The sequence below is a fragment of the Alosa sapidissima genome, chromosome 13 (genome assembly GCF_018492685.1).
Source record: "Alosa sapidissima isolate fAloSap1 chromosome 13, fAloSap1.pri, whole genome shotgun sequence".
Lineage (NCBI taxonomy): Eukaryota > Metazoa > Chordata > Actinopteri > Clupeiformes > Clupeidae > Alosa > Alosa sapidissima.
Window position 1 is genome coordinate 16079638 of NC_055969.1, and position 23391 is coordinate 16103028.

The 23391-nt window shown below is 41.4% G+C and overlaps 1 protein-coding gene across 2 annotated transcripts in view; it reads left to right on the top strand.

Moving 5' to 3' along the window:
• The window catches only part of LOC121680371 (alpha-2,8-sialyltransferase 8E-like), a 40830-nt gene that overhangs the window by 16499 nt on the left and 940 nt on the right, over nt 1-23391 (top strand). Inside the window, exons 2-7 of one of the 2 annotated variants that reach the window (XM_042059730.1) lie at nt 813-973; nt 14984-15076; nt 18046-18132; nt 18281-18419; nt 18874-18986; nt 23041-23133. In XM_042059730.1, the coding sequence (XP_041915664.1) occupies nt 852-973; nt 14984-15076; nt 18046-18132; nt 18281-18419; nt 18874-18986; nt 23041-23133 (647 nt within the window). In that variant the 5' untranslated portion in view covers nt 813-851. Of the gene's footprint in view, nt 1-812; nt 974-4805; nt 4865-14983; nt 15077-18045; nt 18133-18280; nt 18420-18873; nt 18987-23040; nt 23134-23391 lie in introns of those variants that run through there. The other variant, XM_042059731.1, reaches the window with a different exon arrangement.

The following is a 23391-nucleotide window of genomic DNA, read 5'->3' on the forward strand; positions in this document are numbered from 1 at the left end:
CGGCCACAAACGTCAACTGGCCTGGGGCTGACCAGTCGGACCAGGGCGAGAATCAGAACGCTCCCGGCTCCTCTTCTAGCCATGCAATGGCAGTCACCTCCCATAAAAGATTGCCTAAGTTGACTCATTAAAGGGACACCAGGCAACGTTTTCGTGTTAATTAATCATCTTCGTAAGTCGGTATATGGTTAAATGACTCATTACGGGGCGAATGAAGGCTCTCTCGCCCGCCCCTACTGCCTGTAGGAAGAATATCCCACTTGCAAGTTCGGTGTATCCTACCCGCCGACCGAAGCAGGATCAGTTTACAGCACAGAGGAAGGCTAACGAAACGCTAGAGATTGTTGCAAACGTGTGTATAATGGCAGAGCCAGCGAAGAAGCAGTGAAAACCCTTGACGGAAGACGCAAAGAAAAGGAAAAGAGCTTCAGACCGAGCGAGGGGGAGTTTCGTAGAGAAAAAGCATCAGGCTTGCCTGGTGTCCCTTTAACAGCAATGAATAGGGTTCACAATGTCTCAAAATACCTCTCGAAGTGGAGGGACTTTCAAGGACTTTAGTGTAGTTCAGTCTTGCATATATGTCCCATACAACAATTCCTGAATTTTTGATCAACAATTCCTGGGTCACTGAAACACCAGAGAATATGGTGGTCATGTAGCCCCACTAGTTATAGTTGTAGTTATGGTTGTAATTTATATTCATCCTTAATGAATGCCATTAGATAGAATATTACAAGAAGAGGAAGATCAGGGCTAAAAGAAAACACATATAAACACATCTGTTCATGAATTTGTATATGGTAAATTTACAGAGGTGCACGGGAATGCTGCAGAAAAACAAACCCTGAAGGATGACAAAAATGGGCTATGTGGATCCAACAGCTAGTCGCTCTCTCTGTTTCATCTTCATCTGTGTTTTCATCATGGTAGCACTGGGGCTGCAGATGCTTCACGTGGAGAACTACATCAAAAGGTGAGCATTTTTTTTGCCAATTATGTTTCTGTCAGTCTGATGTAAACCCATTCCACATTAACGCATTAGATCAGGGCATCATGCGTGCTTATAAATCAAAATCATTAAGATAAGAGATGTGCTCGGTGTAGTCCACAGAACAAAGGCTTTTAGGTCCATGCGCAAGGTAGACCTAACAGTGTGATTAATGTGTGAGATTTAAGCCTCATATCTGTGTCATACACAGGCTTATAACTGGCTTATGACTGGCTATGGCGGGAATCTTAAGGTTACTCACATAACCCCAGTTCACTGATAGCATAAGTGAGATGCCCCATCATAGGTTCCTCAGAAGCCATATTCCATTACGCCAGCCATCATTCGCTAGACGACTGGCGTGTGCGTTGTAAAGGAGGTACGGAAGGAGGTTTATAAGCTTACAACGCAACGTTGTTGCTTTAGTAAAGCTAACCAACCTCTTTTCGCCACCGGCAAGGCAGGTTATCTGGTGAGATACTTGACTCATGTTATCAGAGAGTTGGTGTTACCTGAGTAACCTTAAGTTGGTTTTCAAGCATTTGTTTGTTATCTCACTATGGGACTGACTCCCTACTGACTCTTGAATTGCCAGACCGGGTTAATGATGCCCTACCCATCTGAATGGTTGCTAAGACATTGCGGTGTAGACTTGCAGCTGTCAGATTTAACCTTTCACAGGCCAGGGGGAGTTTAAATAGGCTATTTGCTGAGAGTTATTTCTCTGACTATTCTCATCTGCCTTGCTGTAAACATTAGCATAATGTAGCCAGGCTACACAGTTATATAGTGTTGCGAGCTAGCTGGATACAACCTAGCTAAAATACCCAACTGAAACAAAAGCAAGTCACAAAAACACAGTAACTCCATATTTACGTTTTATCTACAGTAGGTTATGTGTTTAGACAAATAGAAACTGACTGTATTTTTCACAAATATATAAGAATTTAGGCTGCAGTTTGTCTCTCTACCTGCCAACACTGCAAGACATCCCTGAACTTGAAACTCTTCCTCTCTGATCGCGACATATGCTGTCAATCAAAAAGAGTCCAGCCACTATGACGGATCCTCCAATCATCATACAGAAGCTTGGCGTCTGGGCCATCCCACTGCCCCATTCACTCCTAGAGACGCCGGGCTTCCCTGGAAATGACGATTTTGGGGCGTTTGTCCAATAAACATCTAGCTTTTCTGCTAGATGTTTATTGGACAGATCAGCCCACTGAAAGATCAGCCCACTGAAAGTCCAGTGCCGAGCGTCTATGGGGCTTTTGATGAATTGTAACGTCACAATGTATTAGGGACGGAAAGTCACGATAAATGACCGGCAAAACTTTATTACTGAACAAACTAACCATGAAGTTGAACACGTTTTTAGCTTGTTTTAGTTGGAATTGGAAGGCTAATGCAATACAGTAATATTTTATGAAATTTTCCGTGATATTTTAGAGGAGACTGAGCTTCTCCTGTAGTCTTAGAGCAAGAGACCCGAGACCGAGCCCGAACTTGACCCGACCGATATTTCCAGCCACTATCCTCGGGCCGGGCCGGGTCCTTGATCAAGCATTTTTTTTTTTTAATCATAAGCCTACTTGGGTGGGGAGCTAAAGCTATGCCATAGTCAGAAATATTATATATTTAGCAGAGTAGGCCTAAGTAACAAGTGTGTACAAAGTTATACAAGTTAGACTCAGAGTTACAAAATGTAATTTGTAATGTCATCTGCGCAACACGTGTCATGCGCAGCTTCTCCACTCGCACGCATCACACAGGGCCTGCTGTGCTGTATTGTGTAGCTCACGCATCACACCGGGCCTGCTGTGCTGTATTGTGTAGCTCACGCATCACACCGGGCCTGCTGTGCTGTATTGTGTAGCTCACGCATCACACAGGGCCTGCTGTGCTGTATTGTGTAGCCTAAGTGCAACTCGAAGCTTGAAGATGTAAAGAAAAAAATGAAAACAGGAGAAATAACTTGGAGCAGTTTGGAGAAAAGTCGGAGGTATGCATTTGTCAGGTATACTTTGTTGCGTGCATTAAGTGCGCACGATGTTCACCTATGACAGCAAGAAGACTTTAAGATGAACATGAAGCAGGCTTGCCATGGCAGAAATTATGATAGCCAGCCTTCAATGTCCTCTTTTGTCACTTCTCCAAGCATACACCTGAGAGCAAGGCAAGCCCTCACAGAGAAATGCATTGAGTTTTGCTGCAGGGACATCATTTTACTTTTTACGTGGCTTACATTTCTTCATTTGGATTCATTTGCGATCCATTCCATTCTGAATAAACAAACATAGTTTACATTCTTCATTCTCCGTTGCATTATTCATTAATATAATTCTAAATGGATTTCTGTAGCTCAAACAACTCGGAATTGTAGTTGAGAACATCAGTTATAATGGCCCACATATTTAAAAAATGTCGGGTTTAAATCGGGCTCGGGCTCATAATTACAGTTAATGTGTCGGGCCGGGTCGGCCTCGGGCACAATGTGCACAGGCTCAAGTAGGGTCGGGATTTTTTGGGTCCGATCTAAGCTCTACTCTGCTCTCTACGTTACACTGTTACAGTTTCTTCCAGTAGCAGCAACTGGAATCCATGCATTTCCACTGAATTATTTTTGGAATCTGATCCCTTATCATACCTGTTCGTTCTTACTCGTTGCTCGTGACTAAATTCAAGATGGCTGCAAACGCTAAACTTCGTGAAGATACTGTCTGTATAAATCGTCTTGTAAGTAAACTACCAGTGCTTTTTCAAAGTTCTCAATGTCTCGTTTTAAATGTCAGGGCCCTCGGAAGTCTACCAATGAAGTGTGGAGATACATTGAGCCTCGTAAATGGGTGTAAAACAGTGATTTATTTGCATGGCTAGCCCGATGCCGAAGCACCACTATTGAAAAAGCTGTTGGTAGCATCGGCTAACTAGTGCCAGATTTTGGAGTGCAGGGGACAAGCCGAGATGGTCTATGAGACATATGTTCACACTCGGTATCATGTTTCAATACACTTTAGGTCAATATCACACCGGAATTCTCCTTTAAGTCTAAATCTGGAGACTTTATCCAAAGGAATTACCAACAATTCATAATGTTGTGATATGAAACACAGGGTTACCCAAAGGCAGGCAACACATTTTTGGTGTTGTCAATTTAACAATATGTCACAGGTGATGTGCCTTTCCTGTTATTAGCATTTTTTGAGGGTTCAGGGCTTAGACCTGAGGGGGGACATTGATATTCAGCCATTTACCCTCCTATTATGTAGGAGTCAGGATTAGGGTTGGGTATCGTTTGGGTTTTATCCGATACCGGTGCTAAATCAATACTTTTAAAACGGTGCTGAAACGGTACCTGAACCGGTACTTTGTTTTTACAATAAAATAAATAAATAATTTATTGATAAGACAAATTTGAACATGGAATTGAACTGTTATATTCAATTTACTATCAATATCTCATAATAGATATATCGCATAATACATTTAAATGTTAAAACAGCTTGCCATGGATGCACACACAAGTAAGCTTTGCTTTCAAGTTTACCCAGTGTAGGCGGTTTGTCATAAGGTATGTTAAAACCGCTTGCCATAGAACTGCCAGTCATGGACAACGGCATTTGCAAGCAAGCTATTCTAACAGTTAATTCAGTGTGTTCCCAAATGCTTCAAGAAATTTCATGTCTTCCCCCATAACACGCAATAGTTTTGAACATGTTAGGCTACATGTCAGTGTTGAAGTGTTTAGATTCCAAGCGCTATAGGCATTTTAACAGCAACTATGGCTATGCGCTAACACCAGTCAGCTGAGTTTAACTAGCGATAACTTACAGAGATGGTTCTGTAGCAGCCTCTCTGACAGCTCAGTGACATCAGGTATGTAACCTACATATTTATGTTTTTGCCAGCTAACTTTTAACATGATCTTTATATTCATTGTGATGCTATGTGGGCCTCATGCACATGAAAGATTAATATCATGCCAAATGCCATTATGTTGTTTAAAACACACCGTGAAATAAAGTTTTCACCTTACAATTTTGCTGATAACATTTCAAATAAATGCCAGTTAGCGCATTAGCAAGGATATTGTGTAAGGTACAGTATACTGTTGATGTTGTTTCATAGCCTTTTGCTTGTGTGTAGTTAGGCCCACTGCTAGATTTTGACAGGAGCTCGTGATATTGCTTTAAAGTAAGCTACTTGGGCTCACGCAAGCTGTCAAACACTGTCCACTCGCCTATGTGGTGCACCCCTCTGGTTTATACATCCAGTGTTTATGTTAGCTAACTATATCTGGATGTGCTGCTATCAGAGCAAGACGTTAGAGATGGCGCATGACATGCAGTGATGCCTCGTATAAAAAATAAAAAAACGCGATTTACCTCAAAAATATAATGTGCGTGTTTACTATGAACAAACCAACTGTGTGTAAACATGATTTACAGATGAGAATTAATGTAGGAATAATGCTTTACAAATGAAGAATACAGCATTTAATAATAGTTTACAGATGTTTAATAACAGTGTGTAGTAGAAGAAAACAGAAACTCTTGCATAGTTGTAGGGGTTTCAATCTGGGCCAAGGTAGTGTGTAGTGGATAAGGAGCTGGACTAGCATGCAGTAGCCTGAAAAGTTGGGGGTTCGATTCCCGGCTTTTACTGTTATGTCAATGGCCTTCAATTTAATTGACATGTGTACGTCGCTTGTACTGTATGCTAAATGAATGAATATGAATGTAATCTTTATAACTCATTTGAAAATGTGTTGCAAGGCATAGAAAGTCCTCACTTTAGATAAGCTCACAAAATATCATTAACTAACCACTTGTAACCCCTGAGTTAATCATGAATTATAGTACTAGGAAGTGGTTTATAAAATATGTATCCTCACCCTAACTAATCTTTGGTGCATGTGTATATTGCATAATTTATGAAGTATTAACAATAATTCATAAACATATTTTAGATATAGGCTTATTTACTATGAACAAACCATTTACTGTGTGTACAAATACTTTATTTATGAGAATTACCATAGGAACAATGCTTTACAAATGATGAACAAAGCATTTTGTAATAGTTTGCAACTGGTTTATAATAACAAAATGATTTCATTATAAGTGGTTGTTTCATTACTTATTAAGTATAAATCATGTACTTACAAACATATTTTTTGGATAGGCTTATTTACTATGAACAAACCATTTATAATTGTGTGAACAAATGCTTTACTGATGATAAATTATGCATGAACAAGAAATTACTAATGATGAACAAACCATTAACTAATAAGTAACAAAGGCTTAATAAATGATGAATTGTGTGTAGTTATTATAAAGTGTTACCAAAATAATGATGATAAGGACATGTGAATATGTAGATACAGACTGAAATTACAGTTAGGACCTGACTCACCAGATTGGGCTGTGAGGACGATGGTCTTAATATCCCAGAAGGCGGCACCTATGAGGCACTGTGGGGACAGGATGGTGCAGGGAATGAGTCCGGGAACTGACGAGAGAGGGCATCAGGTTTTCCATTCTTGAAGCCTGGTCGATAGGACAGACAGAAGTTGAAATTAGTGTTGTCACAATACCAAAATTATGACTTTGATACAATACCTACCATAAATATCTCGATACTGAAATGATACCATGACGAAATTTTAAAATATCTGGAAAAGAAAGGACGCAGACCTCCTCCAAGTGTATTGAGTAATTTTGTGTTGAGTTTGGGGCACTTTTGTAGTGTGCAGGTCAATTCTGGGTTCTAAACTTCTAAACTTCCTACGAAATTATTATTTTCATAGTCAGTGAAATAATAGTTTGTGTGTGATTAAGTCCTTTATTGTTTGTTATAGTTAATTTACATTGTGTTGTGCTTTGCCAATAAAGTAAGTACCTTTAAATAGCCAAAGTAGGCTAGATCAAGGTCAGCAGCAGGGCCTAATCTTTAGGCCATGTAATGTAGGCTACCCTAGGCAGTTGCAAAGTGAAAAAGTGAAAATAGTCTTCTTTGCTCCCAGTGTACAAGTACAACGTTTCAACCACTCAGGTCTTCGTCAGATAGGCCTACACCATTTCCTGTTGCAATATATCTGTGTGCATTTCTACATTATTTCTATTTCTTTGCTAGTTAAAGGAACCATATGTAAGAAATGTATTTCAATTAATCATAAAATGGCCCTGATATATCGCTAGACATTAAGAAATCATGTTCATTTCAAATACTTATATCACTGACAACAGTAGTCCGGCCAGGATATTGTCATTTAAAAAGTGAAGTTGCAGCCCTCAACTGATGTTGATGTTGTCATATTGTGTTTTGGCCTGATGCGCCACCCTCCAACTATCTACTAATCACAAAGTCAGTAGTGTTTCGGCATCCAGGGTTGCCAGCTCTGCCTGTCAGGGGGGAGGGGGAGGGGATACACCGCTCTACAGTAATTTGAAAGTGATTGCAGTACCAGTTTTGGCCACAATCTTACATACGGTTCCTTTAACATTATTTGCTACCACATAATAAGCCACTATTATTATTAGGACTCAACACGCTTCGGTGGTAGCCTGTTATATGCTGTGGTCTTTCATTAGTGCATTTCGGTTAGCCTATCCTACATCTGGGCAATAATTATTGAGCAAATTGCAGTCTACATGCCATGACAAACATTACCAGTAGTACTGACCGAATATTAAATAGATCGTTTGCAAGTTATCGTAATGTTATACTAGCGTGAACATTGCGCTTTCATCATGTTAGCACACTATTATCACAGTCGTTATGTCTCGTCAAAATTCACTGATGAAGGAAGGTTCGCTTTATCCCAGAAAACCACACTTGTTTCACTTAGGCTATAAACCTAGACTAAAACTGAAGAGGTGAACTTGGCACCAATCATGTAGTGGTGTTTTGTCTATTCATTAACCTGTTGTACTTTGAGCTCTTTAAAAATGTTGGGATATGTCTGCGAGGTGCTTAGCCAAGTTCTATGCGTAGCCTACTTGCTTTTGAATGACTTTGAAACATATTTTACAAACGGGCCTCTGTGTACCTTTTGGCTTGCCTTCTCTTCACATCGCTGCCTGCCTGACACGCCCACTTGCCTAGATGCGTACAAGGAGCACGGAGAGTGGGAGCAGTCCACACAGACACAGAACGCTATTTTAATAAAGTATTAAATCTAAAAACGTCGGAAATCGTTTTTTTGCGTGAAGGCACCATGACACCTTTCTAGTATTGGCACACCGTGCAACACTAGTTGAAACAGGGAAAAAACAGATACCAACAAGCTTGTCTAGGGTTTAGATGCTTAGCTGAGCGGAAATATTTCAAATTCATGTGATCTGTCCAAACTAAAAAGGTCTCTGCTGCCCCCTCTAGCCAATGCCGCCACTCCTGCAATCTCCTGATCTGCCTTAGAACACTGAGAAAGCACTGCCCCCACCCCAACATCTGAGGGTCCCAGTTAGACCCGGCGCTGGGGGGGGGGCAAAAGGGGGTGGTGCCCCCTCAAATAAAATCGGTGCCCCCTCTTTTGTGACCACCATACAGGCTATTATGTTTCTATTTTGTTGTAATTTCACGTAGACATGGTCTTCTTTCGTTAGTTAGGCTACATGCACCGGCATAAAACTCACACAGCCTCTCCTTGTCCCGCTGTCACACACACACAATGGAGACTCCCCTCCGTGGCCTAGGCTAGCCTCAAGTGGAGGAAGCGGGGGTGCGGTCGCTCCGGGCCCACGGCTACCACGACCACAAAGGGGCCCAGTTTTGGCCAAATCATGCTGAATTGTTGTATATAACGATGCTTATTTGTACTGATTGTTGGGGTGGGGGATGCTACTAAAGATGCCGCTGGTCCAGTGCGCTCACAATGGGAGGGAGCTCGTATCATGCCTTATATGCTGTAAATTAAAAACAGTGACGTGCATGGGTAAATGTAAGTTGCTAGCAGACGTCTAGCTTGTTGAAAATGTGTTATTTTATAACCTTAATTTATTAACGTGTTTTGTTCCTTCATAGCTCATGTCACGTCTTCATACATTGAATTAACAGTTTTCAGTAATGCACTTCAATCATAATACATATAGGCCTACAATACAATTAATATACACCTTTTACACATACTCATAGGCCTACATAACATACTTATGTCAGATTTGGACAGGTCTAGAAATACAGTGCTATATAACGTAAATACAATTTCTGGAAGAAGTGTATGTGTTTGTGCATGTGTGTATGTGACTCATTTGTAGAATACTGGTGTTGATGATACCCAGCTTGTTCTTAACAGGTTATCGGATTCTTGTAGGCTTGTAGTCATAGTACGCTCCTTAATCACATTAAAGATGGCAGGTTTCACATATCTCCAAGTAATTGTGTTGATTTGACACTGACTACCAAAATTGGTTTCTGTTTATACATTACTTTTGGATATATAATAACAATGAGATATTCTGTAGCCTACTGATTATCAGTTTGTCGCATGTTTAGACCTTGTATGTGTGTTGCACAACACATGTTGCACTTGGCAATCACGGTGGGGATTGATATGGTAGTGGACCATGATGGTCATAGAAGAAGTGAAGGAGCAGTACCCTCCAATTATGGTGGGGTAATTCGCACTCTGCCTAGGGGATGTTGCAGGACATGACTGACATGCTGGGAAAAATCAAAATGTCATCCAGGTAAACAAAAACAAGCTTATTTAGCATATCCCTTAACACGTCATTAATAAGGCACTGGAACATGGCAGGACAGTTGGTGAGGCCAAAAGGCATTACTAAATACTCATAGTGGCCTGAGGGGGTGTTGAAAGCGGTCTTCCACTTGTCCTCCGCCCCTTATTCGGACAAGGTGGTAAGCACTGCGAAGGTATCCTGCAACAGCTCAAAAGCTGAGGACATCAGAGGGAGTGGGTAGCGATTTTTCACCGTGATATTGTTTAAGCCCATAATTGATGCAAGGAACCATCCTTATTCCCCACAAAGAAGAACCCTGCACCAGCAGGAGAGGAAGAGGGTCGAATGAGGCCAGCAGCCAACAATTCCTCTATGTATTTATTCATAGCATCCGTTTCAGGAGGAGACAAGGAGTGAAAACAGCCCTTAGGGGACAACGTACCAGGCAGAAGGTCAATGGCCATGTCAGAGGGTTGTGCGTAGGCAGGGAAGTACCTTGGGCTTTCCTTAATACAGTCTTGAGGTCCAGTGGCCGGTTGCACAAAGCACCTTAAGTTTTTTCCCTTAAGTATGACCCTTAAGACTTAATTTCTCCTTAGGTAAGGGATTTACTTAAGGGTGTTGCACAGAATACCTTAAAATGTTTCCTTAGTTATAGTGTTAATTTCGTCAGACGAGACGAGAGGAAAAATGTTCGTCAACAACCTTTTTTTCCATGACTAAGAGGAGACGATGACGAGACTGCACTAATGTCCTGAAACACTGACTAAGACTATCTTAAGATGCATTATTGTTGACGAAAAAAGACGAGACTAAAATGTTTTGCATGAAATAAAAACTAAGATAAAATTTCTCTTCCATTTTCGTCTACAAAATGAGAAGACAGAATAGCTGTTACCTTTTCAAAATATTCCGAATGAGTTCATGGTTCATGCGCAGCAGCTTTCCTGTAGGCTAGTCTACGTGCTGTTGCTGCAACCCTGTGGCTGCAGCAGAAAACTACATGGAACAAGAACACCGGAGATTTCTGCCAGAGTTATGCTTTATGCCACAATGCTACATACCCAGAAGTTGAAGCTTCTCTATATACAAATTAACATCCCCCAGAATGTCCATAAGAAAATTTTCAGCAAGTAATGTCAACTATTTAACTAGTTACACTGATGATGCAAAGTTTGCTAGCAAGTAAGCTAATATGGAAAGTTCGCTAGCAAGTTAGCTAAGATTGAGAGTTTGTGTTGCGTTTGGGCGCATATCGCCATCTAGCGTGGCGGAGTAAAACATTCATACTTGGGTCCAAGACAGTGTTTCTCAAACTTTTTCAGATGAAGGAACACTTAACTAATCAATAAAAAAGAAACGCACGGACCACCTAGCTAAAAAAAAATAGACCTAGCACTATATTAGCCTACACAATACTCACTGAACCACCTTGCTTATTGTCTTTGCACTTTGTTTAATTGTGTCAGAGGATTCATATGATTTAAACTGGCATATCTGACATAGACAGTGTTGTAGAACAGTTTGAATTTACATACAAGTTGGTTCAATATTGCAAACAACTCATCTATATTATATTTTACCACGTCTGCTCGTGGACCACTTGGGATAGCTTGCGGACCACCAGTGGTCCCCGGACCACACTTTGTGAAACACTGGTCTATGAAGATCATGACAGTGGTCCAGTCAAATCTTTTACTGTCTATGGCCAAATCCCAGCCGAGCTATTACTGTAGCTCGACTTACCTGTGCATGTACTGACTGACAAAAAAATCAGAATGAGTAATTATAACAGTCGAGTAGCCCTGTGGACACCAAATATTGTTAGAAAATTGAGATGTGTGAAACACTATTTGACTGAAATGGTAATCAGAAATAATTTGTTATAAAAAAAGACTAAAATGTTTTGACTAAAACTGACTAAGACTAAGATAGCTTTAGTTTTCTTTTGACTAAAACTAGACTAAAATGACGAGACTTTTAGTTGACTAAAACTTGACTAACAAAAATGATATTTGAATGACTAAATATGACAAAGACTAAAAAGGACATTTTGTCACAAGACTAAGACTAAGACTAAATTAAAAATAGGTGACAAAATTAACACTACTTAGTTAAGGAGAAACGTCAAGGGATTTACTGCACTGAAAGGGATTTTCCGGCACGAAAATTCTATAGTTTCCACGGAGATTGTTCAACAGCTGTAGCCTACAGCTAACTGCCTTTGCCGCGATGCCATTAGTTAACCCACTGAACACAGTAAAGCTTAATGATCTTATCACTCATCTTACCTTAATAATATTCGCGGAAATTATCCAGGTAGCAAGTAAAGCATGTTATACATGAACTGAACAATACTAGTTGGCAAGTTGGAGATGATCCTGACTGTCATCAGTGCACCAACGTTTTGCCTAGCGAACCGAGCCGAAGCTCATAGGCTAACAAGACATCCACATGAATTGTTAACGTTAGCCTACATAAACCACACAATAACAATACGGCATGTTTCTATTTGCCTATTTGACAGAGGAAGCGTATTAACAGAGGTTTTATTTTGAATTGTTAAAAGTAGTTAATAAACTTCATTTATCAGCATCAATTCAGTTAATAATATGGTTAAGGTAGAGTCAGATGTCCCTTAGGTTTTTCCCCTTAGTTCGACTACTAAGGTCGTTTGTGCAACAGTTTAAGGGATTTCTTACAAAACTAGATGTACCGCATAGCGGTACAAAATATGACCGCCGCTCAGTCCTGTACATCCGTTCCGCGAAAATAAATCACACTTCAATTTGTCTCCATATTTTACTCCATCCCCCACTCTTGAAACTTTTGTGTATGCTTGTTTGGCATGCCTGAGTGTGTGTGTGCGGCTGCACAGAGAGTAGCCTACTGGTGCTGAAAAGGTGAATAGATTGTAGAATAGCCAAAGAAGATGTAGCATTGTTATAAAACCTTTAACATCTCTAAACAATCACAAGTAGGGCAGTTCATCACAGTTCATCCATTGCAACTGGATTGATGAAAGGTCACTTACACCTGTAGGCTACATTGTATTTGGGAAAAGCAAAAGGTATCAGCATAATGTTATTTATTTATTTATTTATTTATTTATTTATAAACAAAAACATCTCTGTCAGTTCCGTGCCGTTTTCAACAGCTATCAAAAACAAAGGTCATTCTTGGATGGATGGATTTTCTGTGAATGTTTCTTCTTCTACATAAGATTTTAGTCATCTTTAGTTCATGTAATACTTTATTGTCAATGCACAAATGAAGTAACAGTAGTCTGAAACGTTATTGTTAATGCACAAATTAAGTAACAGTAGTCTGAAACGAAATGCTGTTTTACATCTAGTGGTGCAAATAACTGACATGTCCAAATGGGCCTTGATGAAATGCGTCGCTAGACTGTTCATACACATTTTAACGGGCCAAAGTTGAAGAGCTGTTGTCCGTTATTGTTCGTGCAAATATAGGCTGATTCATGTTCCCTTGCATTGTGTAACTGAGGTCCATGGCTAGTCTGGCTTTCATCAGACCAACCTCAATCTTTTAAGAAATCAAAAAATAAATAGCGGGCAGATCAGGCTGGGTTCACCCAGCCTAGTCCATAGGCACCCGATATTGTTCACGCTCTGGCTATTCTAAATGCAAAAATGCATCAGGGAGTTATGACAAAACTGTAACTAACACACTAGATCCTAATAGAAAGCTGTTAGCTTCCCTAAGCTACAGGTAGGCTTATAAGGTACAGTAGGCTAAAGTGTCAATAGGCTATGCTGGCGACACAAATAAAATCTCCTTTGGAAACCAATGGCTTACGCCTTACAGTATCAAGCGGACTTAAACTGCCATATCGTGGCGAAAAGTTGTAATAAAATTCACGCAGCTCCATGAGTCAAGGAAAGCGTGAATGAAGTAGCCACTTCTAAATGGGACCCACTACACAGTAGCTTAAGGTGTGTTGCTAAAGCAGCCATAATGAAATTAAGGTGTCATTGTTTGGATACTTCACACACACATGCTTTTTAATTTCACAGACTACAACTACCAAGCTGGAATTTCGGCTTCAAGAAGAAATGGGAATTACATTTCATGTGAACATCATCCTATCCTTATTAGACGTTCTCTGCGGTAAACTATAGTCCTTGTAGGAAGCGTCCATTGTTATTCCAACCCACGTTTAACTTCCAACAAAATTACGTCTCTGGAAATGCAGCCATGATGATGATGATGAATATTTATTTTGGCTTTCTTTTAATCCTACTGAATTTGTAATTATGTATCGGCCGTTCTAATACCGATAGTATGTGGGTGCCTGTGTGTGTGTGCATGTGTATATGTGTGCACCGCCATCTACAGGCCAATGAGTGTACAGTCACTAAATGTACACATAATCTATTTTTTTTAAGACCCCCCCATGGATGAAATTCTACGAAACTTGGCATGAAACTTGGCACAAGGACAAACCCTTAAATACTAAGGGAAAATGTTAAGGAAAACTTAAGGAGAAAACTTAAGGGTGTTTGTGCAACCGTTTTTATTTTAAGGGACCCTTAAATCAGATTTTAAGGGAAAAACTTAACTTAAGGTGCTTTGTGCAACCGGCCACAGGTACTCAGGCAGAACACCTGACAGATCCAGGGCGAGTTGAACCACAGTCCTTGCAGTCTGTGTCGCCTCAGCAGAAAGTTTTTTTTTTTTTGGAGGTGCACGTCAGACGACAGCATATGGCTTGGAGGGGGTTCACGGCAACAGAGAACGGCAACAGAGGGCTCTGTGGGGCTGCCCTGTTGCTTCGACACAGAAGCATAAAACTGCTAAAATTTCCACGCTGTCATGGAAAAATCACGGCTCAGCAAACACTGTTCAGAAAGGACCAAAGTGCAAGACTGCACGTGAAACAGACAATGATTACAGAAGATTGGACAGGAACAATGAGACAATAGTGGGGAGTAGGTGAGAGCAGGAACAGGGGGCGCAAGACGGGAAGGGCAGACCAAATAAGGAGTGGGCGGAGAACAGGATACATGACAGGAGACAGGAATACACATAGCACATGGGAAAACAAACACAAGCACATATCAAACAAAGAACAAAGCAATACACAGAATGACCACCAGGGTGGCATAAAGTCCAGGATCCTGGCAAAAACAGCCTTAAGGGGCCACAGTGCTGTGTTGTCCATTATGTCTTACGTGTGTGTGAGAGAGAGGAAAACTGACTAAACTGAGTGTTTGTGTCTACTAAAAAATAAAAATAGGCAGAAGATTGAATGGCCCTTGATTAAGAATTGTATTTCTTGCAGGTCTCTGGAGCCCTCCCATGGGGTTTTGGAGTTCAATTCCATATCGTGTCAAATGCTAAGGAAGGAAATCCTGGATGTAAAGGTCCTCTCTATGTGAGTCCCATACAAACAAACACACAACCCCACAGTACATATTCCCTTTGGCCATGATGGGACTGTCCACACAACAACATACACAGCACACACAAACATACATCTCAGAAAATCATTGTATGCACATTGTAGGTTTTCATTTCATCATTTTTCATATCTGGCTCTCCTTCATTCCTCGATCCTCCTTACATTCCTTCCTCGTTTCCTTCACAAAATCTATTAGAAGGAGGGGCTAGAACAGGAGGAAGGAAGGAAGGAAGGAAAAAGGAAGGGAGGGAGGGATGGAGGATGGACAAATAGAGAAATGATCTGCACCCAGAGTCCCTCAAAGCATCTATTTTCACAATGACCATCAAAATCTAATGGCAGATAGGGTTTCAAAACAGTGTTGCTTACAGCAACCTTAAAGTCATCTTCAGAGAAGAAGAAAGAATGAGGATAACCAGGGCAGAGGAAGTATTGGTTGACTTGCTGTAATTGCTGTAAGATGATCCACAGCCCTTAGTGTGACATCTATTTGCTTTATTTTTTTATTTCTCAAAGTTGCATTATACAATATGCTCAAGCACTGGACACAGACACACACACACGAACATGGGGGCTCATGAACATGCCCCCAGAGTGTAGCACTGTAGCTGCCCAGAAACTGTTGGCTGCAACAACTCGAGCTAGGTAAAACCATTTGTTGTCATTTGTTTTTCTTCGTACCGACAGTCAGGGCCATCGCAAGGGGGGCGGGGGTGAATGGGGCCCAGGGCCCAGGGCCTCGCGTCTGATGGGCCTTGCACCTGGTCAAAGATGACATTAAGCGTTTATTCTTCATTAACGCCTATTGTAAACAAAGAGCTTAACGTTGCTTAATGTCCTAAAACAACGATCAGTGATCACCAAATGTCTCTCATATTGTTCCTCCTAATCACTAAGAACCTTCAAAAAATTTAGCATGAAGTCATTATGAACTTTAGGCTACCTGACTTGACAGCATGTTTCCTCAATCACCTTCCTACACTGGCACCAATGGAAAAGGCTTAATGAGCTCCCAAAACAACGATCGGTGATCACCAAATTTCTCTCTCATAATGCTCCTCATAACCCCTGAAAACTGTCAAAAAAATCTAGCCCAACTTTTTTTTTTTTTTTGAGCACATCCGAATCCCAGGACATAACACACTGACCTGTTCCAGGAGCTGAGGCTACTTTGAGATATAATTCCAAGATATGTTAAGCTACTGCACTTAAAACTTAACAAGATTGAACGAACCTTCCCGAACTTTGCAATCAGTGACAGGCATCGGGTGAACGAAGCTTTTCGAGGTTGAAACGTAGCTATTAAAAACTATTCGCGCACCTCCATGTCACAGGAGAGATATGAGCTCGCCTGTCTATTAATTTCCCCTCTTAGACAAGCTGGTATAGCCTATTAGCCTATTAAACATGCACCAACAGTAGGCTATGTGTAAAGTAGGCTATCGTACGATTTCATGCAAGTAAGTGAAAAGGGCCTTGCATCCATCAAGTTGCACAGGGCTTGCACCCACCCCCCCTCCCTTGCGACGACAAAAATGAACACAGCGATAATGGTAAAACTTCCAAGAGAAGCATCCAAAAGAAGGCATAGAGTCTCTGGGGAGTGTGCCGCAGAGTCGAACTGAAGTTGTCAACGACGAGGCCAGACACATAGTGACAGGAATCCTGGGTTTAAGTGACAGGAATCCTGGGTTTAATCCTGGGTTTAAGTAGAGAAGGGGCTAATGGGCTGCAGGTGCAGGTAAGCTAGAAGTGGGTGTGGCTGGTCAGGGGCGCAGCTACCCATTTTTTGAAGGGTATGCACAAATTGCCCCCCCCCCCCCCCCAAAAAAAAACAAAAACAAAACACAAACAAGTAAAGTAAAACAAAAGGCCAATAATTTACACTTATTAAATTATTATTTTTTAATCAATTCTACCAATTTGAACTTAACCAAAGTATTGTTAAATGGTGCATTGTCACTTTAAGAGAGTCTAAACGGTTCTCATAACGTCCTTTTGCCAGCTGTTGCTCACAAAGGATAAGGCTGATCCAACTCTAGCCTTTGTTTGCCACATTGACAGCACAATATTAAGCTATTAATATTAGGATTGTTAGGAAATGGCAACATGTAATGAGTTGTTGCTAGCGTGACATTTCTGTTTGCAGTTTGCCATTAAAAGTTCAGTATGAGCATGGTAGCCACCTAGCTATCTTAATGGAATAGGTTACAGTATGTTTCAATCGGCATATGCTTAGCAAACGTTAGTTAGTCTGGTAACATGAATAACATGAACATGAAACATGTGCCTCCAACAGCACAGACGTCACACTTTAAATCCTACCTGTTGCTTTTCACCATCCACTTATTTAACTACTGTCGCATCCCTTGACATGCCATCTCATTTTCCCTTCCTTTTTCTATTTTTAGCCACCGACAGCTTTTATGCGTTATCCATCTTTTACAATAGACGAAAACTCACTACTCGTAGGCTACCTGCTCATTCAGCACTCACAGCACCCCCACTCCCTTTTCTATGTCAAAATTCTATGATGGAATCTTATAAGATAGGGCGCTTACTCTAGCCTGTTAGTCCTCTAAAATGTTATTTAACATTGAGGAAATGCTGAAATGATTTAGAAACGTACAACAGTAGCTACATATAGAATATACCAAATATATTATTATTATTATTATTTTACCATCGCTTTGGTACCCCCCACGGTGCTGCGCCGCATATAGCGCATACCCACTTTTTGCGCCACTGTGGCTGGTGGAGAGCCTGGTGTGGCCGTGACAGCGTGGAAATGAGTGTACTCCTGTCCTACACGTGTCATACGTGTGTTTTGTAAGTTAGGACCAATATGAGCATGTTTTTGTACCATATACAAATGTTTTTTCTTTGAATGTGTTTATTTTGTGTGTGTGTGTGTGTGTGTGTGTGTGCGTGCGTGCATGTAGGGTGAATACCTCAGAGTTGTTTAAGAAATGGAGAAATATGCAGGTATGCAAGTGGGAGCAGAACAAGGAAGAGACCAACAACTTCACGTCAGTGACACACACACACACACACACACACACACACACATCTGTACAGAAATAAACTTCTCTTCCATATGGTTCATCATACTCTTACCTACATATGTGACCCTCTCTTGTTTGTGTGTGTGTGTGTGTGTGTGTGTGTGTGAACTAGGATGTCTCTGTCTCAGTGCTGTAATGCATCCTCCTTCCTGTTCACCACTAAGCGCAACACGCCATCAGGCACCAAGCTGCGCTATGAAATCGGTGGATCCCTGGTCATCAGCCCAGAGATATTTAAAATGTTCCCTGATGTGAGTCATTAGACACACACACTCACACATGTGTATACACACACACACACACACTTTCTCTCTCTTATCTGTGTCTAGCATATTTGAACAAACAACCAGATGAAAATGTGTGTCTCCACATGGTGTAGCTTTGCTGTAAATGTGTGCAGTGGTTAAAGTGTGATTTGGCAGGTGGGGGAACCCTAAAATCCAGTGTTGGTGCAACGGGGAAAAATGACTCACCGTTGGACAACATATTGAGTATTGTGGTGTAGCAATACTTTTTGGACAAGAATTGCTAGCTTCTTGGTCACCTCTGTACACGCGAAAAATTAACAATATCATCGCGCTATATCGTTGGTATGAAAGAATATATTTATTATTAATTTATCTGAGGTGGCGGAACTGCATTCTCCCCCCCCCCCCCCCACACACACACTCACACTTTAACCCCTCAATGTGTGTCTGTTCACAGGACATGCCCTATTCAAGATCAGAGTTTAAGCGCTGTGCCGTCGTTGGGAATGGAGGCATTAACATAAACAGCACATGTGGAAAAGAGATCGACTCAGCTGACTTTGTCTTCCGGTAAAAATGCAGCATTTAAATTGAATATATGAGTTTAGAGGTGTTCATAATAAAATAAGATAAGATAATAATAATAATAATAATAAGATAAATATTATCAGTTAAACGGCTAAAAAAACAAAAGTTTGCAGTGTGGTAAACACACAGAATGCGGACGCCTATATTGGATTAGATTATATTTAACTTTATTGTCATTGTGCAGAGTACAAGTACAGATGAGACAATTCCCCTTATTACATATAAATCCTCTCCACTGGTGGAGAGCTAATCAGACAGGCCAAAGTTGAGATGTGGGAAAACTCATGGTTTCACTTTCATCAAGGGAAAACAGCGTGTTGCATTGTGACATGATGTTCCCTCTTTCGTTTGAGATCTCTGATTGACCACCTGTTCGAGGGATTTGCGACAGCCTTTCCCAGCTGTTTATAACATGTTTGTAGCATATCAGTGTTCAATGGAATTATTTTTAAAAACGGAGGGGATATAGGCTATCACTTTTTTCCCAATAGCCTACCCTACTACGTATCTCTTGGATTTCGCTAATGAGTGTTGTAAGAGATATTGACGGTACAATATAACTTTTAAGACCAGAAAACAATGTTACGGAATTTGTGAAGAAGAAGGATGGTTCGTGTGTTCTTGTGTTCTGGCCTTGGAGGTGGGTTTCTGTGGGCCAGGTGAGGGCTGGCGTGGGGTAGCAGAAGGTCTGGGCTGCACTGAGGGAGCAGGTGAAGGAGAAAAACAGTTCCTGTGGCTGGGCTCTGAGGGAGGGTGAAAACAACTGGAGCAGGGAAATATGTAAGTGGAAGGAAATGGGCAAAGACAACAGGAGGTCGGGCAAGTGGTGTGGCTGAGGCAGCTGCTGGCTTTGGGAAAAGCTGCCTTGGCACAGGTCTTGCATAGGTGGTATGTGGGGCACCAACAGGGTCTTTTGCTGCTCGCCTCTTAACCCTGGCTTGCCCTACTGTGCTCTGGGGCAGATGGTAACTGAGCTGGACACCAGGGGTTGGAGGAGGGATTACAGCGCAAAGACTGGCTGAGGGAAGTGGCTCAGCAGCAACAGGGCGAGGGGGTGGAAGGTTGCTCCATTGCAGAAGAATCCTTAATTAGCGCTTAATGCTCTCCACTCCTTTTAGGAGGCCGGAACCGTCCTTGGTTGAGCCATTCTTGGTACCGTGCAGCAAAGGCCACACATTGTTGGTCATATGGCAACAGGTTCTGCTACAGGTTCTGTGCCAGCCTGCTGATTGGCAAGGGTTAAGGATGGCTCATGATACAGATCCACCAGGAATTCAGCTAAGCTGTCCACCCTGTGGTTCTTGGTTAAAAAAAACATAATGAGTAACAGTTATGAGGGAGACAGTTATATTCATATGATGAATTACAATTTAGATACATTTAGTTTGATGGTGTGACACTTGTGGCCTTGAGAGCTGGTGTTGAAATCATTACCAAATATATCAATGCTGCTGTCAGAATAATAAGCGACACAGCCCCATTCATTTTTGGAGGCGATCAGACTCAAAGGTAACTTTGAAGCATTTTCCATATTGTAGCCTATTTTCTCGCAATGATAGCGAAAGTGACATGTAGTGCCCTTTTATTTTAAATGATATGTCATTCATTTCTTTCACATGTTTTACATCATAAATAATGCATTCATGTGCTAGTAGTAATGCTGTTTATAAGCCTCTTGGAAATGGTTGTTGCATCTTGCATGTTACATTTAAATGTGCACTCAATTGCGCCTCCATTCAGGCAAAACGTAGAACTTAATGTGGCAAACGTTTGAAAAAACGTTCAATGCACTGGCGGTGATGGCCTATAGTTAATGTGAATCGCGGACAATAACCAAAGAAAGGAATTTGCAGCTCCATTCACCAAATAAAGACTGTAGTAGTGTTTCTAGACACAAAAAGTTTAGTTTCTAGGCACAAAACGTAATATCTGTCAGAAACCAGCCTATAATGCATAGGGTAACGTGAGGTTAGTCAGACAGAAGAGGGGCCTGTCGTAGCCTATTCCTGAATCCTGTCCCATTCAAACTATGTTAAAATTGTGTGACTAGCCGCCAGCATAATAAAATCAAAACACAAAATCTTATTAGGCTATACTGTAGGTCCAAACCATTGAGCCTAAGCCTTAGTTAAAAAAATCTTCAGCTGTAAGTAATTTGACAAATTAGAGCCATTGCATTGTGTGTAATATAGAGATTAACAAAGATACTCTAGTTTGTAATTTCTTTTAAAATGTACATTTTGGAGACAAATGGAGTCATACCACAGGACTATATCCAGGGATGGATTACTGAATGGGCCTACTGGGCCCAAGAGCTCAGGGGGCCCTGAAGCCCAAGTGTGAAGTCGCTTCTCCGCCTTTCTCTTCTCTTTCCACAAAACTCATCAGAAGTCATCATCCCCCAGACCCCACCACAAATTTGGTCCCCCCCACCCACCCAATGTTGACATCATCACTACGGCCTTGGAACATATAGAGTACTGTAAACTAGGGTTTTTGAAGAGGTCCAGGTCCCTGTGTTCGCATACTTGGGCAGCCGTGGCCTACTGGTTGGGGCTTCGGACTTGTAACCGGAGGGTTGCCGGTTCGAACCCTGACCAGTAGGCACAGCTGAAGTGCCCTTGAGCAAGGCACCTAACCCTCACTGCTCCCCGAGCGCCGCTGTTGTTGCAGGCAGCTCACTATGCCGGGATTAGTGTGTGCTCACTGTGTGCTGAGTGTGTTTCACTAATTCACAGATTGGGATAAATGCAGAGACCAAATTTCCCTCACGGGATCAAAAAAGTATATATACTTATACTTACACTTATACTTACTTTTGAAGTCTGGCATACCATACCTTGTGTCCCATTGCCAGATGTCTTCTTTTCTTCATGGATGCCATCTTTTAAACAGAGCACAATTGTAACAACATTGTAATCGAAATAGGTAACGGAAAGTTACCTATTTCCGGCCATGCCCTATTTTTGCCCTTTTACTTGTATGTCACTTGACATTCATTCCTATACAAACCAAAACGGCAAATTCCTAAAGAAACGCAAGCACCCACCCCATAATGGTATCTAAATGATCTCTGTACCAAAAATGACATTGGACAGTGACTCGAAGAGCTGTAAACCGTGTTGTAAGACTGCATGTACAAAACCGCTTGGAGCGCCATTGGCATTTTGATTTTGCTTGTTTTTTTTTTTGTTAAATTGTTGATGTGCCGAGTGAGTGGGTGGAAATAGGGCACCCACCAGCCCAGCACCAAACTCTGAGCACGGTATACAATATCAGATATTTTAGGCAGTAAAAGCTTCCGTTAAGAACCAAACCAGATTTTGTGCAAATCTACACACTCATAAGGCCTCAAAGGGCCTTGGTCAGACAGGTAACCAAGGACCCAATGGTCACTATGAATGAGATACAGAGTTCCTTTGAGAATATGAGAGAAGCATAAAGAACGACAACCATCAGTGCAGCTCAGTACCTGGTTTCTTCCACACACGCCGTTGGGAATTGTGGCCAAATAGTTCAGTCTTCGTTTCATCAGACCAGATGATTTTACTTCTCATGGTCCGAGAGTCGTTCAGGTGCTTTTTGCAAACTTCCGGTAAAAAATGGCTTCCATCTGGCCACTCTACCATAAAGGCCTGATTGGTGGAGTGCTGCACTGATGGTTTCCTTCCTTACACTTTACACATACAAATTAATTTATTTCAGAGTTTGGTGTGGATGAACTTGACTGGCCTGCACAGTGTCCTGACCTTAACCCTGTAGAATACCTTTGGGATGAATTAGAGCAGAGACTGAGAGCCAGGCCTTCTCATTCAACATCAGTGTGCTGATCAATGTGCTGTACACTGTATGCTTCCTCCTGAGAACTGCTGTCTCTGTGCTGCCGTCCTGCCTACTGTTGGGTTTTCTTTTGATGCTCTCGACAGTGTAAAAAGATCAGACTGGCATCCACCACCATCACCACACACACACACATAAATACAACACTCCATCATTGACTTTTCTCGCGCTGTTTAACTCTTGTTCTCTCGGTCAGGTGCAACATTCCACCTGTGTCTGATAAATACTCTGCCGATGTGGGATCGAAGACTAACTTTGTCACTATCAACCCAAGCATCATCATGAAGAGGTACACTAACAACTCTGTCTGAACACAACCTGTAGACATACTGTATATAGGGCTGCTAAATGTGAATATGTGCAATTGATTGGTGAAATATTGGGGTTTATATTTAATTCAATGTGTATGATACATCTTTTGAACTAGGCCATGATTGTAAAGCCATAAGTTGACTGCAGCATTGTCTGAATGAATTAGTGGTATATGCCACACACACCTTTGCAGTCATTTGCTGAGATTTAAACATATGAATACAAAGCTTAACTT